This window comes from Melospiza georgiana, chromosome 24 (genome assembly GCF_028018845.1).
Source record: "Melospiza georgiana isolate bMelGeo1 chromosome 24, bMelGeo1.pri, whole genome shotgun sequence".
Classification (NCBI taxonomy): domain Eukaryota; kingdom Metazoa; phylum Chordata; class Aves; order Passeriformes; family Passerellidae; genus Melospiza; species Melospiza georgiana.
This window is the reverse complement of record NC_080453.1, coordinates 8351135-8377038: the sequence shown is the minus strand read 5'-3', so window position 1 is coordinate 8377038 and position 25904 is coordinate 8351135. Positions and strand designations below refer to the sequence as shown.

Here is a 25904-nt window from a genome sequence, read left to right as displayed (position 1 = left end):
CTGCCAGGCTCTGGGGGTGGCTGCCCACCCTGGGGGAGCCCTCTGGGCTCTGCGGCTTCAAACCCCAGCCCTGCTGGAAGTGGGGATCCAAAGGGCACAGGGCCACCAGGAGCTGCCCTTGCATCATGTGTGGAGCTGTGCCAGCCGCCAGCAGGGCCAGGGCAGCTCCAGGGCTGTGCCAGCACCGGGGACACGCACTCAGCGCTGGCTGGGGGCTGTGCCAGCACCGGGGGCACAGCCAGGGTTATCCTGTCCCTCTGTCGCTGTCCCCACAGCCCCCGGGGCTGTCACACACCCCCTGTTTGCACAGCCGCCGGCTCTCGGGGCTGTTTGCCCAGCGCTGGAGAGGTTGGGATCAAAGGGCTCCGGCTCTTCCCGGCGCTGCTCCTGCACCTTCAAAGCATCCAGAGCCCCTCGGAGCCCGGAGCGGCTCCTGGGAAAAGCCGGGGCCGTGCCGGAGGCCGCGGGAGGAAGGAAAGGAGGGAGGAAGGAGACGTGGCCGGGCGCTATAGGCTGCAGGAGGCTGTGTTCCTGTTGGAACGGGGGACAGCGCCAGCTGTGTCCCCAGCCATGGCCACTTGTCACTGCAGGGGCTGGCACAGCACAAACCCGTGCGGCCGCTCAGTCCCTGCCCTCGGTGCAGCGCGATTTGTATCCCAAGGGAGAAGAGAAAACTTCACCCGCGCTTCCCAGGGAGGGAGAAGGGCAGGAGCAGCCCGGAGGTGGCAGGGCTGCGGCTGGCGACACCTTGGGGACACGCCCGGGGCTTCCAGCGTGGGGACTGGGGGCAGAGCTGAGATTGGAGAGCAGAGGGAACATCAGCCCGGAGAGCACCGGGGTTCCCGATCCTGCGGATTCCCGATCCCACCGGGATCCCCGATGCCGCGGATTCCCGATCCCGCAGCTCCTGCCCCATCCCACCGGGATTCCCGATCCCACCGGGATCCCCGATGCCGCGGCTCCTGCCCCGTCCCACCGGGATTCCCGATCCCGCAAATCCCCGATCCCGCGGCTCCTGCCCCATCCCACCGGGATCCCCGATCCCGCGGATTCCCGATCCCACCGGGATTCCCGATCCCACCGGGATTCCCGATGCCGCGGATTCCCGATGCCGCAGCTCCTGCCCCATCCCGAGGCAGCCCTGGGATGCTCAGGTCTGCTCTGGAAGGACCAGGAGAGCATTTAGGGCGCTGTGGCCATGGCGGGGACCCCAGAACTGAGAAACCCCAGCCCTGGGCCAGCACTTTCCCAAAGCTTTACAGCGTCCGTCGAGCCCGCAGCCAGCAAGGGAAGGGCTGGAGCTGCCCCGGGACACACCGGGACACACCGGGACACACCGGGACACACCGGGACACACCGGGACAGCCGCCAGCCCTGCTCCTCTGCCCGCCCAGTGCCCGCCGGCAATGGGGAAACTGAGGCATGGAGCGGTGGCAGCGCTGTCCCCGGGCGGGGGGTGCCCGCTGCGGTGCCACCCGCGCGTCCCCGTCCCCGCCGCCCCACGGGCGCTGCTCCCGGGGCCCGGCAGGTGGCGCCCGGTGCACGCCGGTGGCGGCGGACGGGACCGGGACCGGGGGGAACCGGGGGGAACCGAGGGCAGCTGTGGTGGACCCGACTGGGCTGGATTTGGCTTGTCTGTGCCGGGCTGCACTGAACTGACTGCTCCGGGCTTTACTGGGCTGTGCTGGTCCATGAAGAGCATTGCAGTGCTGGGCTGACCTGGGCTATAACGGGCTGTGCTGGGACAGTTTTCTGTCTCCAGGCCTGGCGCTGCACCCCGGGTACCAGTTCCCAGTCCTCCCAGTCCCCCCAAGGCTGCCGGCTGGGGTAAATCCGGTGGCCTCATCCACAATCTGGGCGGAGAAAGGAGGATGCTGGGGCTGAAGTGGGTTCACACACTCCATGAGGGGAATCTCTTGGTTCAGACTGGACTTTGTACCTCCGTGCGTGTGGGTAGCAATTAAGCGCAGGGGGGAAAGCCCCGCTGTGTTTTCACAACATTTATTGCCCTTTCTAGGAGGAACTTGGCATTGGGGAGATGCAGCATCCTGTGCTGCGCAGCCAAAATGCTGCTGGTGGGAGCTGTGCGTGTCCCAGACACCCCAACTTCCCTCCAGCCCGTGGCTCCTGACATCCCCAGGGGCCCCCAACCCCTCCACGGCCCTTCCTCTGTGCACAGACCTCGTTCCTCATGAGCACTTTGTCCCCCAGCCCTGTTTTTCTGGTGTCCTTGTTCCAGCCAGCTTTTTGCCGCAGTTGGTGCCATTCAGGGGGGAAATGCTCCCAGCTGGGAGGGCTTTGGGGAGGAGTGGGGATGTCTCCAGGTGGCATCCAGGGTGGCACCCTGAGCTGGACACGAGCACTGAGCGACCCCCGTGCTGCCCATGCTGAGCCATTCTCCTGCCTGTGCTGCGAGCTGCGGTGGGGTGGCAGCCAAGCAGATGAGAAAGAGCCCTCAGAAACCATCCCGGCCAGCAGGTGATGCCTCCTTGTCACTTGTCCCCTCTTCCCCAGCTGGCTTTGCCCTTATCCTCGGGCTGGTGGCACAGCTGCGTGTCCCTCCCCAGCGGCTGCAGAGGGGGATCCCCCAAACCCTGCCCCTCCTGGGGGGCCAAGCACGGCGCTGGGAGCCCCCGGGGGCAGCGAGGAGCCCCCAGCCCAGCGCACGGGGGGGCTGCCGATCCACAACCCCACGAGCATCCCCGGTAGCGACACCGGGGGGACAGCGCGACCCCCTCGCTGTATCCCACAGGGGGCGGGGCTCTGAGCACGACCACGCCCTTTATGCAAATCCCCGCGCTGCGATTGGCGGGGGCGGGGCCGGGCTCGGCGGCCGGGCTATAAGAGCGGGGGAACAATGCGCCCGCGGTCCCGGCTCGGGGGCTGGCGCCGGGGTGGGGGTCCCCCCTCATCCCTGGGGCTGCCCCTCTCCTGAGCGCCCGTTCTCCCATCGGCCACCCCCTTCTCCAGCGAGCCGAGATGGAGTTTGACTCGTACCAGCACTACTTCTACGATCACGACGCCCTGGAGGATTTCCACCGCTCCACGGCGCCCAGCGAGGACATCTGGAAGAAGTTCGAGCTGGTGCCCACGCCCCCGCTGTCCCCGCTGGGTACTCCCGGGGACAAGGGGGGATGCTCGGGGCCGGAGGAGAGGCCGGGATGGCTCTCTCGGTACTGCCTGGCTGGGGAAGAGCCGGAGTATCTCATAGGCACGGGGCAGATCTTCGGCAACCTGAGCGCGTTCATCCTCAAGGATTGCATGTGGAGCGGCTTCTCGGCGCGGGAGAGGCTGGAGAAGGCGATGACAGAGAAACTTTCCACGGGCACGCAGAGAGCCACGCCGCACAAGCCGTCCTTCGCGCAGGATTTGGGCTTGGGCAGCTCCGTCAGCGAGTGCGTGGATCCCGCCGCCGTGTTCCTCTGCCCGCTGGCCGAGAGCAAGATCCCCGCGTCCTCGGGCTCCGAGGGCCAGAGCGACTCCGGTAAGAGCTGGAGCCCGGCGTGGGGAACACGCGTGTCCGCACATGTGTGTGTGTGTGTGCAGGGAGCCTCCCAGCCCGGCTGCGCCTTTGTTGAGCCTCCGAGCGAGCCCCGGTCCCGGCCCCACGAACAAAGCGGGCTCGGCCGTTCCCCTTCCCCGCGGGGTTCCTGCTCCGCAACCCCCCGTCCCTCTCGGGGCTCCCTCCGGTTCTCGCGTGGGGGTCTGGAGCTCCCTTTCCCTGCTCCCGGCCCCACGGGAACCTCGCGGGGAGGTTGAAGGGCAAGTTTGCTTCTCGCCGTGCGAACTTTGGGGCTCTGAGCGCCGCACCGCGCTCTGCCCGGCCCGGGAATTCGGCCGCTCCCTCTTCTTCCTCCCACGGCCCACCCGGGACGCGCTTCCCTCGGGACAAAAGGCAAACTATGCCCTGGGGACAGCAGGTCCGGGAGCAGCGGCGCGTCCCCCGGGGCGGCGGCTCGGTAGGACGGGCAGGAACAGCCGCCCCGCTTGTGGCGTGTCCCAGCCCAGCCCCGGGGCACGTCTGTCTGTCTGTCCCGCGTGGGGTGCGTGCCGGTGTTCACACGGGGTTCACCCCCGAGCTCGCCACAAGGGCAGTGCGGTGCCGCTGCCCCGCATCTCTCTATTTCCCCCCCAATTTTCGGTGTTATTTACAAACACCCTGCGGCTCTGCACAGCCCCGCAGCCCCGCCGGGGCCCGCGCGTTGTTTCCGTGGCTCCCGGAGCTGCCGTGGGAGCGCGGCCGCGGTGCCGTGACCCCGTTAATAAATCTTTCGGTGGCCGCCACCTGCGCCGGTGAGTCACGGCGCGGGGCTTAATGCCATTAGGAGCCCGGGCACTGTAAGCCAGGTCGCGGGCGTTAAGAGGCTTAACCCAAATATGCGCGGGCCTCCGGGGGCCGCGGGGATGCCGCGGGGGTCCCGGTACCGAGGGGGTCCCGGAGGGGTCCGGCCGCGCCACGTGGGCGCCGAACAAAAAGCAACAGATTGCAAACAATGAGAGCGGCAGCGCTGATGGACGGGAGCGCGGACCAATGGGATGGCAGAACAGCCGGCCGGCCCCGTGGGACAGCCAATGGGAGCCAGCGGGAGGCGGGGCTAGGCGGGATGAGTTTTTATTAATGAGCGTGTGTGTGTGTGTACGGGGGTTGTGACACTGATGAGTGTCCCCAAGCCCTGGAGCTCCAATATCGGGGGGTTTGGGCTTCCTGGATGAACCCCAAAGCCTGGAGGGTTTGGGGATCGGCTGGGATCACTATCAGGAAGCCCAAAACTGGCACTCTCACAGGGGAGTAGGGCCAGGCCTCTGCCCACGATGCTGGTGAGGGTTTGAGCATCTCAACCTTTAGCAAGTGGCTGTGTTTTCCCCCAAAACTTAGGAAAAAAAAGCTGGAGGCCCATCCCCTAAAGTGAGAGCAATCCCAGCGGATGTGTCTGGAGCCTGCTCACCTCGCTGTCCCCAAAGCCACTGGGATGGGACAACAGCAGTGCCAACAGGCAGAATGGGACCAATTATGCCTTATTTAGGTCTTTCTGTTCCGGGGCTTGAGATGCCTTTGAGGTTCAGAGGCTGCTGTAGGGACCTCTTCACCTCTCGCTCCCTCCCTGCACAGCGGGGGATTGTCCCCTCTGTCCCCGGGACGCCGGCGCTGAATGGGCTTTATCGCTTGTGAAAAGTAGCAAGTCAGCGAGGTGGGAAGCTGCAGCCGAGGGGAACAAAGGCTACTTCTGCCCTTATATCCCTCATTTACAATTCCAATGGGCCATGAAAGCGCCCGACCGGGATGAACTTTGGAACCAGGCTGTCCCAGCATCCTGCTCCTCCAGTTCCCCCCACCTCGGGTGTTTCTTTCCTGATGATCCTTTATGATGAACACATGTTGCTCCTGGTGCTGAAGTGAGGTGGAAGTAAAGCCCCCCAGTCCATTTTTGGGGGACCAGGCGCATGAAACAGGGAGGGAATTCCGCTCCTTCCTACGGGATGGTATTGAAGGGGCGCTTAAATCACTCAATCCCTGCTGGATTTCTATTTTTCCTCCTTTTAAGTGGCAAGGAAGGGCAGAGAGCCCAGGCTGGGCTGGGAGAAGGCTTCTGGAGGTCGCAGAGTTTGCAGTGCACGACCAAACTTTAGCGGGGACATTTTCCAGGGAGCTGTAGGAAGGTGACAAAAGGTGACTGACAGGGATTTTTTTCTTTCTTTTCCACGGGAGCAGAAGGTGAAGAGATCGACGTGGTGACGGTGGACAAGAGGCAATCCCTCAGCCTGAGGAAGCCGGTCACCATCACGCTCCGTGCCGACCCCCTGGACCCCTGCATGAAGCGTTTCCACATCTCCGTGCACCAGCAGCAGCACAACTACGCCGCCCGCTCGCCCCCGGAGCCCTGCCCGCCTCCCGAGTCCCCCCAGCAGCACCAGGAGCAGGATGAACCCCCCAGCAGCGTGGAGCCCACCCCTGCCGTGCCCCTGCCCGAGCCCGGCTTGCCCAAAGCCAGCAGCAGCCCCGGCTCGGACAGCGAGGACGTGGCCAAGAGGAAAAACCACAATTTCCTGGAGCGCAAGCGGCGCAACGACCTGCGCTCGCGCTTCCTGGCCCTCAGGGACCAGGTGCCCGGGCTGGCCAGCTGCCCCAAGACCCCCAAAGTGGTGATCCTGAGCAAATCCTCCGAGTACCTGCAGTCCCTCATCAGCGCCGAGAGGAGGATGGCGGCCGAGAAGCGGCAGCTGCAGCTGCGCCAGACCCAGCTGCTCAAACGGATTGCTCACCTTAAGGGGCACTAGCACCCCCATCCTGGTCCCCACAAACCCCCAGCTCCTTCTCAATTTGCACATTTTTTTTTTTAAATTTTTTGGTTGCTTGTGGAACTGTTGGCCACGGGGGCTGGAGCACGTGGGAATGGGTCCACAGCAGCGACCCCGACAGCGTCACCTACCCGGGGTTGGTTCCTGGCATTGGGTGTTCCAAGATTTCCCTTGTGAAGTTTCCTCAGTGACTGCTCCAGTGCAAGAGCTCAAATTTATTCCCCCTCTCTGCCATCTGCCACCAACAGCATGGCTGGGAGCTGACCCTGGGCATCCACCAGCCCTAAAAAACCCCAAGCAACCACATCTGCCTGGGCTCCTGGAATCAGGCAGACCCAGAGCCCAGCACGGCGCTCACCTCTGGAGAGATCCCCTGGATGCTGATGGCAGGATGTGCCTCTCAGAGCACCCCCTGGCTCGGCTGGACCGTACCTCACTTCCCTGTGTCACTTCACGCAGTAGCTGGTCCTGGATTTTTATGTTCTAGAAACTCTGCTGCTGTAACTGCGAGTCTTATACTGGAGGCTGTGTTTTTATACTGTATTTTTGTACCACTTTTTTGAGAAGTATTTGGTAAAGAGTTTGCTTTTTTATATATATATAAATATATAAAAACTTTTTTTTTTTTTTAAAGGGGGATTTCCTGCTGTGGGGGAGGGCTCAGTCCTGCTGCACTTTAGGGAGATCAGGAAGGGGCTGAGTCCTCGCAGAGGCCATTCACCCCCCTTGCAGCTCTCCAAACCACCCATTTGCAATAACAGGGAATTTTTATCCCTTTCCCACCCTCGTGAGCATCCTTGTGACCCCTTTTCCCACCTTTGTGAGTTCTCTTTCACCAGCAGCCACTTAAAATCCCCAGCAAAGCCTTGGGGGCTGCTCTGCCTTCCCTGTGCCCTCCTGCTGCCCAGTCTGGGGGGGTATGGGGGTGGCACAGTCCCCTGTCCCCTCCCAGGGGTGCTGGCAGGGGTGGTCCCACAGGATGGCACCCTGGGGTCCCTGCTGACCTGCTGAGAACTGTTAGAGTTAACACTGGTTGGATTTAGCACTTTCTTCATTACCTCATACTTCATAAATAAATAAGTTTGCAACAGCCTGGGTTGGCTTTTTCCATGCTGTGGGTTTCCATGCATCACCTTGTTGCTCCTGGGGGGGGAGGCTGCTCTGGCCCCTGGTTTTTGGGGTGTCCTGGACATTAATAAAAATTAATCTATTTTTTTTCCCCAAGGCTCAGCTGCACCAAGACTGAGCTCTTTGTCCTGGTTTTCTCCCTGCCCTTGAAGAAGAAGTGGTCGTGGTGGCGGGGCCAGGGAAATGAATCCCCTGGATTATTTTTCCTCCTTTTAAGTGGTTTTAGTGGCAAGGAAGGGCAGAGAGCCCAGGCTGGGCTGGGAGAAGGCTTTGATGTAACTGAAACCCCCCCCGATGGGGTTTGGGGCAGGGGGTGTGGGGTGATCGCTGCCCCACGGGTCAGGGGCTGGGGCTGTGTCTGGCAGTAACCCTATAGGGAGAGGGGAATGCAATCCCCTCACTTGCAGGGAGCTCCACGTCCCAGACCTGCCAAGTGGGTGAAATTATATATATGTGTGTTCCCCCTGCTGCCCCCAAACCTGACACGTTTGGGTTTCCTTTGTCCTGGCAGCAAAAGCCTGACTCTAAATGCAGGAGGGATGTGGGATTGTGTTACTGCTGAGGACTCAGGAGCCAGGAGCTGCTGCTGGAGCCTCGATCACCGGGGGAAAGCCAGCCTTAAACAGCAATGGTGCCACACAGCAGCCCTTAAAACACCCATCCCCTTGGTTTCCAGCAGCGTTTCACGCTCTGTGTTGCATCACACGGTGTCACAGCCTTTCAGAGCTGCATTAAAAGGTGCTCCCGTGACCCACAGCTTAACCAGGGAGCGGGGTGACCTAAATCTGACACCTCGCCCATGCGCAGGAGGCGCAGCCCAGATGCAGCAGCCCCACAAACGGTTTATTTTTGTTGTGGTTTTGTGACACTCACACTCGCAGTCTCTCCTCCTTTCTCAGCTCAAGGTGACCCCCGTGAGAAGGTTTTAAACAAATTGGGTTTTTTCTTTTTGTGCTGAAGGTACCTAGGAAGTTTAAATCATTAATTATCTTTCTTGGAAGTGCAGATGAGCACATCCACAGCCTGAGCCTGAGCAGGACATGTCCCCAAAGCCCAAAGCAAACTGAAGGACCGAGCTGCAGTTTGTAAACACCTTTGAGTTCTCCTGCCTAAAGCCTGCATTCGTGTGCATCTACCTGAAACTTCCCTGGTTACTGGAGCACGTGTCTCCTCTCATATTGTCACGGTCAGGATGAGGGAAGGAGACTGACAGTGCTGTGAAGTGAAGAAAATAAGCACACAGGGCTTTCCTTCTCGCTTGTTCAGCACTGCAATTTGTGAGTGTCAGCTGCAATCATCACAAGTCTGCACTGCCAGGGCCTGAATTTGTTATTTTTTTTTTAATGCACGCTGCCCTGCTAACACCCTGCTCTTTGCTGTACCCCCCAAACCACTCCTGCTTGCCCACCACATTTCCCTCCCATCCCTGCGCTGGCCCGGGGGTGTTCTGGGCACGATGCCGCCTTCACGCCTGGGCTGGCAAATTTTTAGGACAGTTTCCCGAGGCGGCAATAATCCCTTCCCTGCCGAGGGGGGCCGGCTGCCCGCACCCCCCCGGCCCGCAGCCTCCCTCTCGCTGTTGCCATGGCGAGGGATGCGTGTTGCCAGGGAGAGCAGCGCCGCGGAGGTGCCATGGCAACGGGCTCCCCTTCTCCCTCCCCGCTGTTGCCACGGGGACAGCGCCCGCTCCCCATCCCCTCCTGTTGCCGTGGCGATGGGAAGGACGAGCCTCACTGGAAGCCGCTGTCGCCACGGCAACACGCTCCTCTCCGTTGCCATGGCAGCAGCCCCCGCCCAGCATCCTACTCTGCCCCGTTGCTATGGCAACAGCCCCGCTCCCCATGCTTTGCCCCGTTGCTAGGGCAACAGCATCATTCCCACCTGGTCCTCAAAAAGGGACCACGGGGCAGAGCCCCACGCGTGGGCAAGGCCGTGAGGGGCTCTGGGAGGTAACGGGGGGCCCGAAAATGGCCCGGGAGTGGGGATGGGTTCGGGCACCCGGGACACCGGGAGGGGACCGGGCTGGCTGTGGGGACCCAGGGCACGGAGTGGGGGCACACGGAGGAAGCTGGGGAGAGGATCCCGGGCGGGCAGCGGCGCACGGAGCTCGGGGCCCGGCCCCGTCCTCCCCGCGGGCGGCCCCGGCCCCGGCCCGCCCCCGTCCCGCCCGTCCCCGGTCCCGGCCGGGCCATGGCGGCGGCGGCCGCGCTGTGCCTGGGCCGGGCCCCGCGGCCGCCGCGGCCGCTCGTGGTGATCCTGGGCGCCACCGGCACCGGGAAATCGGCGCTGGCGCTGCAGCTCGGGCTGCGCCTCGGCGGGGAGATCGTCAGCGCCGACTCCATGCAGGTACGGCCGGCGCCGGGCACCGGGGAGGCCGCGGCGGGGCCTGCGCCGGGAGGAGCCGCGAGCGGAGCCCGGCGGGGCCTGCGCCTGGGCCGGGGTGCTGGGAGGCGGCTCGGCCTCTACCGGGGGCGGCCTGGGCTGCGCCGGGAGGGCTCCAGCCTGTACCGGGAGAGGTCCGGCCTGTACCGGGAGGGCTCCGAGCTGCACCGGGAGGGCTCCGGCCTGCACCGGGAGAGGTCCGGCCTGTACCGGGAGGGCTCCGAGCTGTACCGAGGGAGGTCCGGCCTGTACCGGGAGGGCTCCGAGCTGTACCGGGAGGGCTCCGAGCTGCACCGGGAGGGCTCCAGCCTGTACCGGGAGGGCTCCGGCCTGTACCGGGAGGGCTCCGAGCTGCACCAGGAGGGCTCTGAGCTGTACCGGGGGAGGTCTGGCCTGCACCGGGGGCCTCCAGGCCTGCACCGGAGGAAGTCCGAGCTGGGCCTGGAGGAGCAGCAGGGCCCGTTCGGGGCCTGGAGAAGCTCAGCCCTGGAGGCTCCGGGCAGGTTCCCTCCGGTTCCTCGGGGCTCTGTGTCCGGGTGTGTATAAGGGAGGGCCCACGGGATGGAGGCTGCCCGTTCAATGTGCTCCCAGTGTCCCCGTCCTGTCCCCAGTGTCCCTGTCCTCTTCCCTGTGCTCCCATCACAGCCCTGGAGCCCATCTTGCTGCCCCTGTGCCAGCTCCAGTATCCCTGTCCTGTTCCCAGTGCCCTTGTCCCTGTATCCCTGTCCTGTCCCCATATCCTTGGCCTGTTCCCCGTGTCCTTGTCCGAGCCCTGAAACCCATCCTGGTGCCCCATTTTCAGCTCCAGTGTCCCTGTCCCAGTGACCCTGTCCCTGTGTCCCGGTCCTGTCCCCGGTTTCCCAATCCCCGTTCCCATCCCACTTGTTTGGTTCCTGTGACAATGCCTCTCTATCCCCTCCCTGCCCTGTGGGCTCTGAACACAACCAAAACTGCAGAGTTTGTTCAAAGCGTTTGTTTAGGCCTCCCCATCCCCAGTAAATTCACCTTTTGGAATGAAACCAGAGCGAAGGTGTTTTAATTTTAACCCACCAGAAGCTGCAGAGAGGTGTAAAGGGTTGAGTAAGGGGAGGCAGCAGGTGGAGTAATTTGGTAGTGAGGAACACACAGGGTGGTGTCCTCTGGCATCAGCAAAGGGACACCAAGAGATTTGGGGAAGAGCATTAAAAATTATATTTTTTACTTGCCAGTGACAGTGTCTGTGGTCTTATCTCTCACTGCAAGCAGCAGTGTGGAATATATCAGTTGTGTCATTGGGATAAGTCAACAGCAAGGAGCCAAAATTCATTTTTTTGGTCTTAATTTTGTTCAGCTACAAGAGCTTTGCCACAGGATGGACATTTCAGCCACCACAAGAATAACAATTTTGCTGTTGTTTAGCAAAATATTTTCCTTACTGATTCACACTTTCACTGTTCACTTCCTATAGGGTGTGAACTTTCCATCATGTTGAATGTTAAATATGTTTATTATTCTACATAAAAAGGTGTTTTCTGCCAGCAACGCCCTTTGTGCTGCTCAGAGATCAATTCCTGCTGTCCTGTGCTCACCTCCCTGTTTCCTGGTCACTCTTTGTGTGCCACTGAGCTAAATTTAAAACCTCACTCTCCTGAATTTGGGGCAAGCAATCAGAAAGTAATTTCGTGCAATATTTCCCTTAATCTCTTGTGGAAAGAGTGATGTTTGAGCCGAACTGAAATCCTGAGAGGGCAAGACGTGAAGAGCAGGAGCTTTGCCCATCTTTAATACTGCAGAAGTGGCTGCTGGCTTGGCCCATGCCAGCCACGAGGCTGCTGCTGCATCCTGAGCTCTGCAGGTGTGCTGTGAGCCTCCTGAATGTCTGCTGGTGGAGATTTAGGAGCTGAATCTCTGCTGGTGAGATTCTGGTGGATGTTCAGGAGCTGAATCTCTGCTGGTGGGTGTTTAGGAGCTGAATCTGCTCGTGGATGTTTCGGAGCTAAATTCCCAGTGGTGGATGTTTAGGAGATGAATCCCCACTAGTGGATGTTTAGGGCTGAATCCCAACTAGTGGATATTTAGGAGCTGAATCTCTGCTGGTGGGCATTTAGGAGCTGAATCTTTTCTGGTGGATGTTTAGGAGCTGAATCCCCACTAGTGGATGTTTAGAGCTGAATCTCTACTGGTAGATGTTAAGGAGCTGTATCTCTGCTGATGGATATTTAGGAGCCTCATCCCCACAGGTGGATATTTAGGAGCCTCATCCCCACAGGTGGATGTGTTTAGGAGATGAATCCCCACTGGTGGATATTTAGAGCTGAATCTCCACTAGTGGATATTTAGGAGCTGTATCTCTGCTGGTGGATGTTTAGAGCTGAATCCCCACTGGTGGGATGTTTAGAGCTGAATCTTTGCTGGTGGATATTTAGGAGCTGTATCTCTGCTGGTGGATGTTTAGAGCTGAATCCCCACTGGTGGATGTTTAGAGCTGAATGTGCTGGTGGATATTTAGGAGCTGAATCCCCACTGGTGGATGTTTAGAGCTGAATGTGCTGGTGGATATTTAGGAGCTGAATCTCTGCTGGTGGATATTTAGGAGCTGTATCTCTGCTGGTGGATGTTTAGAGCTGAATCTGCTGGTGGATATTTAGGAGCTGAATCCCCACAGGTGGATGTTTAGAGCTGAATGTGCTGGTGGATGTTTAGAGCTGGATCTGCTGGTGGATGTTTAGAGCTGGATCTGCTGGTGGATATTTAGGAGCTGAATGTGCTGGTGGATATTTAGGAGCTGAATGTGCTGGTGGATGTTTAGAGCTGCATGTGCTGGTGGATGTTTCGGAGCGTGCGTTCTGTGCCCTGCTCCTTTCAGGCCCCACCATGGGAATGCAGGCAGTGCAGGGAGGACCTTGCTGCAGGCGCCCGAAGGCATCCAGGCTCCAGTGGCTCTTGTCCTGCTTTCCTTTTAATCTCATTCTAGCGTGACTGTGGAGCCAGGGCCCGGCAGCTCGGCTGCTTTATCCCGTAATGCAGCGTGCTGCCGAGGCGGGGCGGCCCCCGGTGCCCCCCAGCCGGGGCTCCTTTCTCCCTGCCTTTGTTCCCCGTGCCCCGTCCCCCTGCCACGCAGGGCTGCCTCTGCTGTCCTCGCAGGAGACTCGCCGGGGTTTGGAAATCCCATTGCTGCTCGGGGATTGACAGCTGCCAGCGACCGTGTCGCCCTGAGCCCCCTCTGTGCATTCATTGCTGGGCTCTGAGCAGCGCTGACAAATGCTGGCAGTGTTTTGGGGCAGCTGCTGGAGCGGGAGCCAGGCTGGGGAAGGGGCTGGGGAGCCCCGAGCCCACCTGTTCCCACACACAGGCACCCCTCTATCCATCTCCAGGGTGTTTTCGTCATGGCTCTGAGTCGCTGCGCTCAAATTACAGACTTAACTGCTGCCTGCTTGCAGCTCAGGAGCTCTGGTTAATCTGCTGGCCTCTTAATCTTTCTTTTTGTCCTTTCTGTTGCTGTTTGTCATCCCAGTGAGTTTGGTTGAGGAGTAAATAATTCCTTGGGGAGCCAGGCAGGGTGAAGGCAGTCGTGTTTCTTCATTCCTGGCAGTGAACATGCAGGGATCCCTGTGCCAGCTTGAGGAGGGCCCCATCCAGTCATGATCCCAGTGTCCCTTCTGGATCCCACTGTCCCTTCTGGATCCCAGTGTTCCTTCTGGATCCCACTGTCCCTTCTGGATTTCTCCCTTGGGATGGTGATGCAGTTGCTGTAGCACACACTTGCCAGTCAATGTGTGGAGTCTGGATATCTTCAGAGACTTTGCAGGGATCAGGGTAGGGAGTCAATCGTGCTCTCCTTAGTTTGGGTCCTCCATGCCCCTCTCCAGCATGGCCCCTGTGAAATCCTGATGTTTTCCTGGCCATAGATGGCCTGGATGTGTTTGAGGTCTGTCCTGTCACCTCTTACACTCCTTGCACTCAGGGTGAGGATGGTGGTGACAGGGTTTGGAATGATGCACAGAACGAGTGGCAGAACAAAGATCTGGGAGAACCTGCCCTTCCCAGGCCTGCAGATCCTGAAAATCATGATGGTTTTTCTGTCCTGCCTCAGTTTCCCCACCTTTTCCACAGGGGCAGCTCTACCCTGACAGCCCTGCACAGGGGCTCAGGCAGAGGCGGGAGGATGCCCTCAAGGCTAAGCATCTTTAGTGCTGCCTTGTGCTCCGTGTGTCTCGGAGCCCGGCTGCTCCAGGCTGCTGCTAATCTGTTTTGGGGCCTTAGAAAGCAACAAAGGCTTATCTGAGCCGCTGGCTGAAAATAGAAATGAGTGTCAGGAGGACGTCTCGGTGCGAGGCCCTGCCGACAGCCAGCTGGTGGAAACCTTCTCGGGGCTTACTGCCCGTGTGTAAAAGGCTGCCTTTGTTTCCTGCCAGCCCACACACTGACACTCCATTCCTCCCCGTGTTGCCAGATATTCCAGGAGGCTCTGGGTGTTTAATCTGCAGGAGAAGCTGGGGATAGCAGCCTGGGTTCTGTGTCCTGGATGTGTTCAGGGATCACAGCCTGAGTTCTGTGTCCTGGATGTGCTCAGGGATGGCAGCCTGGGTTCTTTGTCCTGGGTTCTGTGTCCTGGATGTGCTCAGGGATCAGAGCCTGGGTTCTGTGTCCTGGATGTGCTCAGGGATCACAGCCTGGGTTCTGTGTCCTTGATGTGTTCAGGGATCACAGCCTGGGTTCTGTGTCCTTGATGTGTTCAGGGATCACAGCCTGGGTTCTGTGTCCTGGGCTCTGTGTCCTGGGTTCTGTGTCCTGGGTTCTGTGTCCTGGATGTGCCCGTGCAGGGCACTGGGAGCTGCTGGCTGACTCTGAGCAGCCTGTCAGCCCTCTGTGCTCGCTGGGATTGCAGGCAGGCAGGGGGAATTGGAGGAGCTGGAGGGTTGGGAATGGGGAGAGCAGGCAGGCAGCCAAAGCTCGCTGAATTCAAAGCCTTTCTGTGCCTGCTGGAGCCGGTGTTGAATGGAGCTGCCAGCCCAGGGATCAATAAGCTGCCCACAGCCACGGGGCACGTTGGCAGAGCTGCCTGTGGGCCCGTCCTGCCTGCTCACCATGCCCTGGGGCTGCTGCCTTTCTGCAGGCTTTGCTTGCCCTCCCTCTCCCCCTCGCTTCCTGCCCCCCGGGGGAGCCTTTTGGGATGGGATGGGAGCAGGAGCCAGGCCTGGCTCTCCCAGGGCTGCAGTTGAGCAAGGTGGGAGCAGAGCTGGTTCAGCAGCTCCAGCAGCTCCTGGCATGACTGCTGCAGGCAGGGCTCGGGCTTCCCTGCTCCACTAACCTCATCCCTCTGTGCCTGCTGCCCGTGGGTCACCTCTGTGTCACCTTGTCCTCCTGTCTGGGACCAGGGGAGCAGTGGGTGGAGGCCACGCTGCAGCAGGAGGCTTGGCAGCTTCTCAGAGGGGATTAAGGGGAAATTTATTTCTTGTAGTCTGGCTGGGGTGGGATGGAGGAGGAAATGAGTGCAGCCATTTCCAGTCCTTTTCCCCATCATCCCGGTTTATCCCATGCTGGGAGACTTCTGTTAAGCAGGAAGGCTCTGAGAACTAAACACATCCTTCCAAAGCACCTCCTTTGCCACCTCCTGCTCAGTCCTGGGCACAGCACAGAGCTGGGCTGGACACAGAGGCTTTATGTGTGCTGCCTGTGCTGAGGAGGGTTGTGTTTGCACAGGGAGCAGGGTGAGGAGCTGTCCTCACTTCTCCTGCCTGGAATGTGCTCTGTGTGGCAGGAAGCAGTGATCCTTGTCCCCACGAGGATCTGTGCTGTGCCTGGAGAGCAGCACACCTGAGCTTTTACCTGCAGCAGCAGATGAGGGGGTGGCAGCTCAGACGCCCTAATTTTGGGGCTCTGTGCCAGGCTGGTGACACTGCCAAGGCTTTGGCTGCACTGTCCAAGAGCTCAGTCAGCCCTCCCACCCCTCATTCCAGGCTTGTATCAAAGCAGGAAAGCTTCACGAGCGGTTGGACTCCACGGTTCATCTCCTGTGGGCAGGAACAAACAGCAGAGAGAGGCAGCTCAGCCCTGGCAGGAGCTGGCAGGTGTTGGCAGCATTCCTGCTGCCCTGCCTGAACGTGGCACGTGTCCCTGCCGTGCCCTGCCTGTGCTGCCCCAGCAGGGCTGGGAGGGGTGGCTGGGACGTGGGGAAGGGGTCAGTGCAGCCCTCACAGGACACAGAGGTGAAGGACACGCTCTTCTCTTCTCTTCCCCAGGTGTACAAGGGCTTGGACATCATCACCAACAAGGTTTCCCCTCAGGAGCAGCGTCTCTGCAGACACCACATGATCAGCTTTGTGGATCCCCTTGTCTCCAACTACACCGTGGTGGATTTCAGGGACAAAGCCGTGCCTCTGATATCCTGTCATGCTGCAGCCTGCCTGGCTGAGCAGGGATGGGCTTCCCCCCTCCATGGCCAGAGGGATCCGTGTTTGGGCTCTCCACATCCCAGCTGACTCTGTTTTTCCAGAGGATTCTGCTGGTGAGAGGGGCTTGGGGCTTCTTTTGCCCTGTGCTGAGTGTTGTCCTCCCTGGCAGCCCTGGGGTGTCCCTGAGTTCTGGAGGTGACAGAGAGTAATGAGAGATGAGGGACACCTCTAACCCTGTCCTGCAGCCTCACTGCTTCCCTGGAGCTGGGAGAGTGGGATCTGAGCCCCAGACTGCTGCTCCCGCAGCCTTCCCCCTGCTCTGATCTCTGCTTCTGCTCCTTGACTCTGGCACATTGAAGATATCTTTGCCCGGGACAAGATCCCCATAGTTGTGGGAGGAACCAACTACTACATCGAGTCCCTGCTCTGGAAGGTCCTTATCAACACCAAGGTACTGTGGGGGGCTGTGAATCCCTTTGGGAAAGGATCAATTCTGTGTTTAGGGCAGACTTCTGCAATTTGGCAACTGGAGAGGGGCAAGGAGAACCTAAAGGGGCAAGGAGAACCCCATGGCTATGGGGGATGGTGTTGCTTGGCTCAGGGCTGTCCTGTGCCCCGCAGGAGAAGCCCAGCAGTGCCCCCAGGCTGGACAGTGACAGGAAAGTGGAGCTGGAGCAGCTGGACAGTGCTGAGCTCCATCGGCGCCTCAGCCAGGTGGACCCGGAGATGGCGGCCAAGCTGCACCCCCACGACAAGCGCAAGGTGGCCAGGTGAGCTTGGGGTGCCGGGGCCCAGCACCCCTCACCCCTTCCTGAGGGAATTGTGTGCCTGGGAGCACGGCAGGATGAGCATTCCCACCCCAGCGGGTGCTCCTGGGTTCTTGGTGCTGGGGACTCCCTGGGATCTGAGCCCTTTGGCCACACAGCCCCAGCCTGAGCTGCCTTTGGGGTGCTGGGCTGTGCTCTGGGGCTGCTCCTGCTCCGTGCCCCAGCAGCAGAAGGTTTGTCTGGAGCTATTTAAAGAGCAAGCTGCCCTGCTGGCTGAGTAACATAGCTGAGCTCTGTGGGAACGGCACGGCAGCAAGACCAGGCTTGCTGCTCCGTCCCGGCCGAGCCCTGGCCCCGGGGAGCAGAACACCGCCCACCCCATTCGCACGGTGCAGGGGGATGGAGGGTGGGGCAGCAGCGCAGCTCCCTCCCTGCCCGGGCTGGGCACAGCTCCACAGCAGCATCTCAGCGCTGGTCTCCCTTCCCTGCAGCCCTGCCTGGCTGGAAAGGGCAGGGCTGGAGCCAGATCCCTGTCCCCTGCAGGACTTGTCCCTGTGCCAGGCAGGAGTGGGCGGCTGTGCTCTGGGCTCCTCGGGTGCCAGCGCTGCAGCCCCGGGAGCTGGGTGTGCGTGGATGCCGGGCACGGGAAGGGGCTGGGCCCTGCCCTCGCCCCACATGGGAGGGTTGGATCTCGGCAGTGTCTGCGGTTCCCTCTGCTGGAGCCCCCGGGGCTGCTGGGGCAATGGGAGCGCTCGTTCTCACCCAGCCTCTGAGCTCTGTGTGCCTCTGCTTCCAGGAGCCTGCAAGTGTTTGAAGAGACAGGGATCCCCCACAGCGAAATCCTGCACCAGCAGCAGGAGGAGGAAGGTGGGGGGCCCTTAGGTGGGCCCCTGAAATACCCACATTCCTGCATCCTGTGGCTCCACGCAGACCAGGCAGGTGAGAGCGGGCTCCTGGCTGGCTGGGGAAGGGCTCACTCCCTGCCCCTGCCCCAGCCTCCTCCCTGGAGAAGGCAGCAATTCCTCTGGCAGCAGTGGGTGTGACACAGAACTGCCAGGCTCTGCCTTCCTCAGGTGGAGCAGCAGCCTGGCAGTGCTGCCTCCTGTCCTGGCAAGGCTGTGCAGCCCTCCAGGGCATGGCTCCCCATGGCTCCCCATGGCTCAGCGTGTCCTGCTCTCCTCCTGCAGCGCTGGATGCACGGCTGGAGAAGAGGGTGGATGACATGCTGGCTGCAGGGCTGCTGGAGGAGCTGCGCGACTTCCACCGCCGCTACAACCAGCAGAAGGTGGCAGAGAACCGGTGGGTGAGCAGCCAGATCCCCTCTGCTCCTCCCTCTGGGGGTCTCCCACCGTGACCCTGCCTTTGGTTCTCCAGGCAGGATTACCAGCACGGCATCTTCCAGTCCATTGGCTTCAAGGAATTCCACGAGTTCCTCGTCAGTGAAGGGAGTTGCTCACCTGAGACCAGTGCCCTGCTGCTGGAGAAAGGTGAGGGGAACACCCTGTGTGCACCAGGTGACACCACAAGGTGCTCTAAACCCAGGTCACAGCCCCAGGTGCACCTTTCTCTCTGCATTTCCCACTTCTGGCAGCCCAGAGGGGCAGGGACTCGTTTTCCAGTGATTGGAGAGCATCTCTGAGCACACCCAGAGCAGCCCTTCCCTTCCCTCAGGGCTCCTTGCAGGGTGCACAGGGCACAGGTGACTTGGGAGCTGGAGCAGCTCCACCTGGGTGATGGAATCCCAGCTGTGGAGAGCAGGGCTGGAGAAGAGGAATGAAGCAAAACTCAGCATGTCAGCAGCTCTGTGGTGGTGAGGAATGTGGGGATCAGTCAGCAGGGACGATCCCTTTGGTGCTGTGTTATTCTGGAATGGCTGGGCTGATGTTGGAGGGGAGCTGCTCTCCACACAGGGAGGGCCCAGGCAAAGTCCATCCGTGCCAGGGAGGGTTCAGTGTGGAAGAAGAGACTGAAGAAACCACAGAAATGATAAAGGGCTTGAAAACAAGTCTGATGCAGGAGGAACTTGTTGTGTCTGCTCAGGAGATGATTAGGAGGGATTTGATAAGCCTGGTACTAAATACTGAGCAGTTGTAGAGTGGTAAATCATCCTCTGCTGGGTGGGATGAGCAGTCCTGGGCTCCATTGGTGCAGGGAATTGGGCATTATGAGAGCAGTGCAGCACTTGAACAGGATGTCCTACCTGCCAAAGCTTCAGGGTGGAGGGCTCTTTGCACCCTCTGTTTGTTCAGGGATATTTGGGGTACCTTGTCCAGCCTCTTCTCAGTGCAGGCACAGACAGTAAAAATAATTCTCATGGTGCCACCCAGCACAAATTTCTTTCTTGTGTGATTTCCTTACCCTGGAGCTGACAGCCTCTTGTCACTGACCTTTGGGGTTTATTTCTTCTGTTTAATCCCCTGTTCCAAAGGGATCCAGGCCCTGAAGCAGGTGACCAAGAGATACGCCCGGAGGCAGAACAAATGGGTCCGGAACCGCTTCCTGAAACGTGAGTCCTCTGCTCCCAGCTCTGCTCGTGCCCCACAGGGGACTCTGGGGCTTTGGGACAGCCTGTGTTTGGGGGTCTGCTCCCAACCAGACCCTCCAGGAGCCACTCAGTGTCCCCATCCACCCACGAGGCTCTGCCAACCCCAATTCCTTTTTGGGTTTGGGTTGCAGAGTGGATCTCCTGCCCCTCCTGATGTGTCCTGCTCACAGCCTCTCATCCCAGCCACTCAAGAACCGCTCTGTCCCCTGTACCCCTGCACCCCATCCCCTCCCAGCCATCAGGAGGGATAAATCCCAAGCAGATTCTCAGCCCCATGTCAGGCACTGTTAGATGACGATGACGATGATGATGGTCGCAGCATCCCTGCAGCTTATCCTGCCACATGCTCCTGAGGGGCTCAGGGAGGGGGTCCCCACGCACCCACACATGCTCCTGGCAGGGAGCAAAGCCCATTTGACAGCTGCCCTCCAGATTAGGAGCAGCAGCCCCGTGGCTGCTCCCAGCCCAGGCCGTGCTCTGTGCGGTGGCAGGGAGCCAGCAGGACTTCCCCAGCCCAGCCCCAGCCTTGGAGCAGGGCCAGCAGCAGCAGCTGGGAGCCGGGCACTTGTTGAAAGGTGCTCAGTAGGGGCAAAGCAACAATAAAATAAATAATGGTAAAAAAAAAAAAAAATAAATAAAGAGAAGGCAGGGAGAAACTCGAGTCAAGAAAAGAAGGACTTTGAAGGAGGCGCAGGGGTTTTGGCAGAGTGGGCTCAGCTCACCTTTCTGGTGGCAGGTGTGCTTCAGATGGGCCTGGCAGGGGCACAGCAATAAAAGCAGCACCTGCTGGGGACTGGCACGTGGAGCCTTTGATGGCTTTGTCCAGGCAGGGACAGCCAGGTGCCCGTGGAGGGCAGGTGAGCCGTGGAGAGCAGCCAGGTCACCCAGGGAGCAGGTGCTCTCTGCTGGCAGCTGTTTCACCCTCTCCTGGCTGCAGCCAGTGCCCTGTGTCCTGGCATTGGGCCAGGGCAGGCCAGAGGGGTGGCTGTGAAGCTGTCCCTTGTCATTAGGAGCATCAGCCCCTGCACAGTCAGTTCCAGCTCTCAGTGGGGATCTGCACGCTCAGATCCCTCGTCCAGGCTCCCTGCCTGCATCTCCTTGTCAGCCTTTGTGCCTGGATCCAGCTCTTCCATCCTCCCAGCCCCCTGTGCACCAGGGCTGGGCTGAGCTGCTGCTTGTTGTGATGGGCTGCTGGCATGCTCACGTTCCAGAACATTCTCACAAGGGCAGCCAGCTGTGAAGATGCTTCCCTGAGTCCTGAGGTGTTCCTGCTGCTTGCAGGAGGGAGTTTTGGCTCTGGACAGCCTGGTGCTGTTGGTTCTGAGTGCTGACAGGAAAAAGCAGATCCCTCTGCTCCCCCTGGGTTCTGGGAGGGGGTGCTGAGGGTTTCTGGTGCTGAGCTGCCCTGTGGTGTTTCTGTAGGTCCTGGGCCCAACGTGCCCCCAGTTTATGGCCTGGAGGTGTCTGATGTGCAGCGCTGGGAGGAGGATGTGCTGAAACCTGCCCTGGAGATCGTGGAGAGCTTCATCCAGGTACTGGGGAGCTGGGCTTTGACTGGCTGACCTCTCTGTGGTCTCCAGGCCCCCTCACTTGGCACACAGCCTGTCTCTGGAGCAGGGCTGGCTGTTCCCATGCCCAACCTTGGCATTTCCTTGCAGTGGTACATTTGTTGTCTCAGCTGAACGTTTTCCCTAATGCCCAGTGCTGCACATGGCAAAACTCTGCTCTCTGCCTTGCCAGCCTGTGTCAGAGCCTGCCAAGCTCCCATCCCAACCTCTATGAGAGTGAACACAGGCCAGTTTTGGTATCAGAGCCCAACCTGAGGCATTATTTGATGTGCAGGGCCGTGAGCCCCCGGCAGAGCCCCTGAGGATGGAGCAGGACGAGGAGAACAAGCGGAGCCATCGCGTGTGCGAGCTCTGTGCCAGGCTCATCATCGGCGACAGGGAGTGGGCAGGTAGGGCCCTCACAGGGCACAGGGGGGGTACCTGGGAGGGCTGAGCTTCTCTGGGCTGCTGGAGCAGCTGCCCTGTGGCCAGGTGACCCCCAGCTCACGATCCTGGCCTCTCAAGGGTTGTTTGCAGGAGCTGTGCCACAGGAACCATCTGTCAGGATTCCCTCCTGCCCTGGGCTTCCCCTCCCTTCCCAGCACCCAGAAAACACAGAGAGCATCACACCAGAGATCTGTATGTGGCATCTGAGAGCTGCTGTGTTTATCAGGGCTCCTGGTCCTTCACAACACTATGGATGCTTCTTGAAAAAGCACAGAGCAAATCTCTCTCCTCTAAAATTCTGTTGTGTAAATGAAAATTTCATAATGTTTCTAATAGTTCAGCTCTAATATTTCCTACTTTTGTGTGTTTTTTTTTTTTCTTTTTAAACTATTCCTAGCTGTAATAGAAAGGGATTTTCTGTTTTCCATAGACTTACTTTAAAAGAGCTCAGCTGGAATCAGATTAAGTCAGTGAATTTATCTGTGCTGGGAGGCTCATGCTGAGAACCAGAAACAAAAAGTCATGGAGAAACTGGCTGCAGAAATGAAACTGGTAAATCTCCATGTGTTGCCCAAGTACAGGATGTGCAGGGTCATGGTTTAACCCCAGCATCTGAGCCCCCCACAGCCACTCCCCCACTCTCTGTCTCTGGGAGAGAGGATTGCAAAAGGGTGAAAGTGAGAAAATTGGTGGGTTGAGTTAAAGTTTAATAGAGAAAGCAAAGCAAAACTAGGAATTAATTCACTGCCTGCCATGCTTGGGCAGATGCTCAGCCTTCCCCAGGAAAACTGGGCTCCATCACATCTGACATGACTTTGGGATGACAAATGCCATCATCCCCATGTGCCCCCCTTTCCTTCCCCCCAGGATGTGTGAGCTGCATGGCCTGGGCTAAGCTGGGGTCAGCTGTGTCCCCTCCACCCCCCTGTGCACCCCCAGCCCCCTCTGTGTTGCTGTGAGGAGCAGAAAAGGCCTTGACTCAGTTCCACAGCTCCCAGCAACAGCAAAACATCCCCGAGTTATCAACCCTGCGCCCAGCACGGATCCAAACACAGCCCCAGAGCAGCTACTGGGAGGGAAACCAACTCTGCCCCAGCCAAAACAAGCAGCTGAGACACAACCAAAGATAAATTTCCCAGGTTGTTGGGTTTGAAGGAGTTGCTTATTCCTGGCTGAGGCAGGGAAGTGCTGAAAGCAAAGGCTGGAGCTGCTCTTTGGGGGAGGCTCCTTGCAGGGAGATCAGTTAAGTGCAGTTGTTGTTTTATCTCAGCTGCCTCAGGAGGTGCTTTGAAGGAGCTCTGTTTGTCCAGAACTGAAAACTCTCGGGGTCTCTGGCATCCTTTAGGTCTAGAAAGTTCTGTGACTGAGTGGGGTCCCCCTAAATCCCTCCATGTCCTTAGGGATGTCACCCCAGACACCAATAAATGGTGACAGTGCCTCCCTCAGCCCAGACCAGCTGTTATTCTCTGTATCCAGCTGAACTGGGCTCAGATCCACAGATGGTGGGAGAAAAGCGCTCCAAAGCCTGCAAAATGGAAAAAAAGGAAGGTGAAAACAGTGGTGGGAACTGGGTGGATCTGCACTCTGCTCTGTTTGCTTAGGTCAGGTGACAGCGAGTTTTGGGAACTGCTTTCCCAGCACCCTGCTGGCTCTGGGGGATTTTAAAATTGTAATTTTACAATTTATATGGACTTGAAGAGCACAGCTCCCAGACAGCAGCAGCAATTGGCACTTCCTAAGCCACTGTAGCTTTGGTGTTGCTTGTGACAAATTGCAGGAGGTGAGACTTTATCTCAGGGTGAGGGTGACCCTCCAGCATTGTGATAAAGCAGCAGCTTTGCATGTGATTTCATCCTTTGGCAGAAAAAGAATGGCTGGAAAACACCTGAGGGCCTTGATTCAGCAGAGCACATACCCTCATTTAATTAAGGCCCTGCTGGAAAAGTTTGTGCTTTAATTGCTGCTCTGATCTCTTGGAAAAGGCAAAACCACCCCGCCAAGATGGTCAGACAAAGCCTCCCCTGAGATAAAACCGCTGATAAGGAGGTTTGGCCGTCCTTAAGGATGTGATTTCATGGAGAAATGCAGCTCCTGCTGCTCCAAGCTGAATCCCTGGGATTACCCCTCTGTTCCCATCTGACTCCTGCTGCACTGCTCTCATGGCTGGGGCACTGCCCTGGAGTTTTTCAGTTTAATTCTGCTCCAGGCTTTTCCCTGGCTGCCCTGTAGGGTGCACAGCATCTTGCCAGTGCTGTGGTGCAGGGATCCAGTCCTACAAACGATCCTGGCAGCTCTCCATGGGGAGCAGGGAGTTGCACAACCTCACCTGCAGCCTGCAGAGTGGCACCTCTTGGGAAGCACATTCCCTCTTCCCTGGAGAGGCTGGCACTGACAGCCTGGAATCTTCTGCTTGCACAGAACCAGCATTTTTCCTTCTCTCAGTTCTTCCTTTGTCCTCTTCTGAGCCCTGATAGTTTTGGCCTGGAAGTGTCCAGGGCAGGCTTTGGGAATTCGCTTTTCTCTGGGAGTGAATTGTGCTGGCAAGGGAGGGTGCTCTGCCCTGCGTGGGGGCAAATTCCACAGATTAAAGGCTCTGTTTGCCTCTTCCTCCAGCTCACACGCGTTCCAAATCCCACCTGCACCACCTGAAGAAGAGGAGGAAGCTGCAGGCATCCGGAGGGACCGTGGGGGACAGTGGGGACACAGAGACCTCGGACGAGGATGGCAGCCTGCCTGTGCCTTAGGGCTGGAAAAGGGAGCAGCTGTGCATCCACCTGCGTGGAGAGGAAGCTCCTTAGTGCTGGGCAGCCCTGAACCAAGGAGCTGAGTCATTTTTTTTGGGGGGGGTGAGGCAGGTGTGTGATGGCAAAGGCCGCATGGGATCCTCTTCGTGTGGGCTCATCCCGCTGTGTTCCCATGCTCCCCCAGCCCTGCCTGGAACGGGCTGGGCCCCGGGGCAAGGCTGCTGGGAGCCTCCTCCCATGCAAAGTGTGAATTCTTGCCAGGGCTGCATCCTTGGAATGGCTGAGCTGCTGCTCTGTGGTTGTGTGGATCTCAGAGGCAGAAATACCCCGACTCCTCCAGCTTGGCCGGGGGTGCAGCTCCGGAGCCGAGCCAGCTCTGCCTGCCTTTATTGTGGAGAGGATATTTTTTTTTTTTTTTTTTTTTTGTTCTTTTACATGCAAATAAAGCTGCAGGATTATTGTGGGTTCCCCTCCCTGTTAACAAGTGCGGTTTCCTTGCTCTCTGATTCTACCTGGCTCCTGTTCCCTGCTCTGGGCACAGGGCAGGAGATCTGGTTCCTTCTCCCAGTCACCTTTTCCACAGCTCCTGGGGGAGCTGAGCAGATGTTCCCAGCCTGGTGGGGGCAGGGAGCCCTGTGCACACAGCAGGTGCAGGAGGAGCTGGCACCTGTTAAACAGGAACTTGGAAATGATCTCATCGAGTTTGCAACAGATGAGCCTGTCCTAGTTAAGGCAGAATTCCCGGGGGGTTACTCTGTGGTTTGGCACTGGGAACCAGCCCTGAATTTGAATCCAAAGCTACTGAGCAGCAAATTCCTGGTGCTGTGTCCGCCAGGCAGTTGGTGTCCCATTGTTGTTCCTGGAGGATGTGAGTGCCATTTGTGCCTGGAATGCTGCTCTGGTGAAACCAGGACAGCCTTTGGGATTCTCCTGGCAAATTCAAAGCCAGGAGGGTTTGAGGGTTGGTAGAGCACAAGTTTTTCCTTGTGCTGTGCCATTGGCAAGAGCCAGGGCTCGTCCTGCCAGGGAAGGGCTGCGTGGGTGGATTCGCTGGTGCGGGCTCTGGAGATTCCTGCTTTGGTGGGGATTAGATTAAAACCTCCAGTTTGTGTTCTTCAGCATGGAATTATTCTTGTAGTGCCCCATGGAGTGTCTGCCTCGGGCTGTGGTAGGGAAAAGCTGGGAATTTGGCACTGGGCAGAGCTGGGCACCAGCTTTGGCATGCTGGGCACTGCGGTGCTGCTGGGTCTGTGCAGTGCCAGCTGAGCCTCTTCTCCAGCCCAGACTTGTTTGCCATCCATGCTGACTCAACCCATGGATGTGGGCTCAGCCCAGTGCTGGAACACAAGGCCACGAGGAGGTCGTGCCATGGAATTGTGTCCTCCCATGGAATTGTGTTCTATGGAATTGTGTCCTCCCATGGAATTGTGTTCTCCCATGGAATTGTGTCCTCCCATGGAATTGTGTCCTCCTATGGAATTGTGTTCTCCCATGGAATTGTGTCCTCCCATGGAATTGTGTTCTCCTATGGAATTGTTTCTCCCATGGAATTTTGTTCTCCCATGGAATTTTGTTCTCCCATGGAATTTTGTTCTCCCATGGAATTGTGTTCTCCCATGGAATTGTGTTCTCCCAGGCTGAAGTGTGAGCTGGGAATGAAGCCCCATGTGTGC

At 58.8% G+C, this 25904-nt stretch overlaps 2 protein-coding genes across 3 annotated transcripts; both read left to right on the top strand.

Moving 5' to 3' along the window:
• The first annotated feature begins 2979 nt into the window (after positions 1 to 2979).
• Positions 2980 to 6318, top strand: MYCL (MYCL proto-oncogene, bHLH transcription factor). Its single transcript, XM_058040220.1, has 2 exons — positions 2980 to 3484; positions 5711 to 6318. Exons 1-2 carry the CDS (start codon positions 2980 to 2982, stop codon positions 6274 to 6276), a joined length of 1071 nt encoding a protein of 356 aa, XP_057896203.1. The 3' UTR covers positions 6277 to 6318.
• Positions 6319 to 9615: 3297 nt separating this feature from the next.
• Positions 9616 to 24699, top strand: TRIT1 (tRNA isopentenyltransferase 1). Of its 2 annotated transcripts, none has more exons than XM_058040215.1 (11): positions 9616 to 9771; positions 16029 to 16171; positions 16536 to 16632; positions 16803 to 16951; positions 17745 to 17887; positions 18136 to 18247; positions 18323 to 18435; positions 19377 to 19454; positions 20916 to 21025; positions 21336 to 21450; positions 24101 to 24699. In XM_058040215.1, exons 1-11 carry the CDS (start codon positions 9616 to 9618, stop codon positions 24229 to 24231), a joined length of 1347 nt encoding a protein of 448 aa, XP_057896198.1. In that variant the 3' UTR covers positions 24232 to 24699. The 2 variants fall into 2 exon arrangements, with proteins under 2 accessions (XP_057896198.1, XP_057896199.1); XM_058040216.1 differs by having other exon boundaries at positions 16029 to 16176; positions 16541 to 16632.
• The last annotated feature ends 1205 nt before the right edge of the window (positions 24700 to 25904 follow it).

What these genes read in the sequence shown, in the direction of transcription:
- MYCL (XM_058040220.1), top strand. Translation starts at nt 2,980, where the DNA reads ATGGAGTTTGACTCGTACCAGCACTACTTCTACGATCACGACGCCCTG. An exon ending in CGAGGGCCAGAGCGACTCCG is followed by an intron (nt 3,485 to 5,710) that starts GTAAGAGCTGGA and finishes CCACGGGAGCAG; the next exon opens with AAGGTGAAGAGATCGACGTG.
- TRIT1 (XM_058040215.1), top strand. Translation starts at nt 9,616, where the DNA reads ATGGCGGCGGCGGCCGCGCTGTGCCTGGGCCGGGCCCCGCGGCCGCCG. An exon ending in CAGAAGGTGGCAGAGAACCG is followed by an intron (nt 18,248 to 18,322) that starts GTGGGTGAGCAG and finishes TTGGTTCTCCAG; the next exon opens with GCAGGATTACCAGCACGGCA. An exon ending in TGCCCTGCTGCTGGAGAAAG is followed by an intron (nt 18,436 to 19,376) that starts GTGAGGGGAACA and finishes CCTGTTCCAAAG; the next exon opens with GGATCCAGGCCCTGAAGCAG.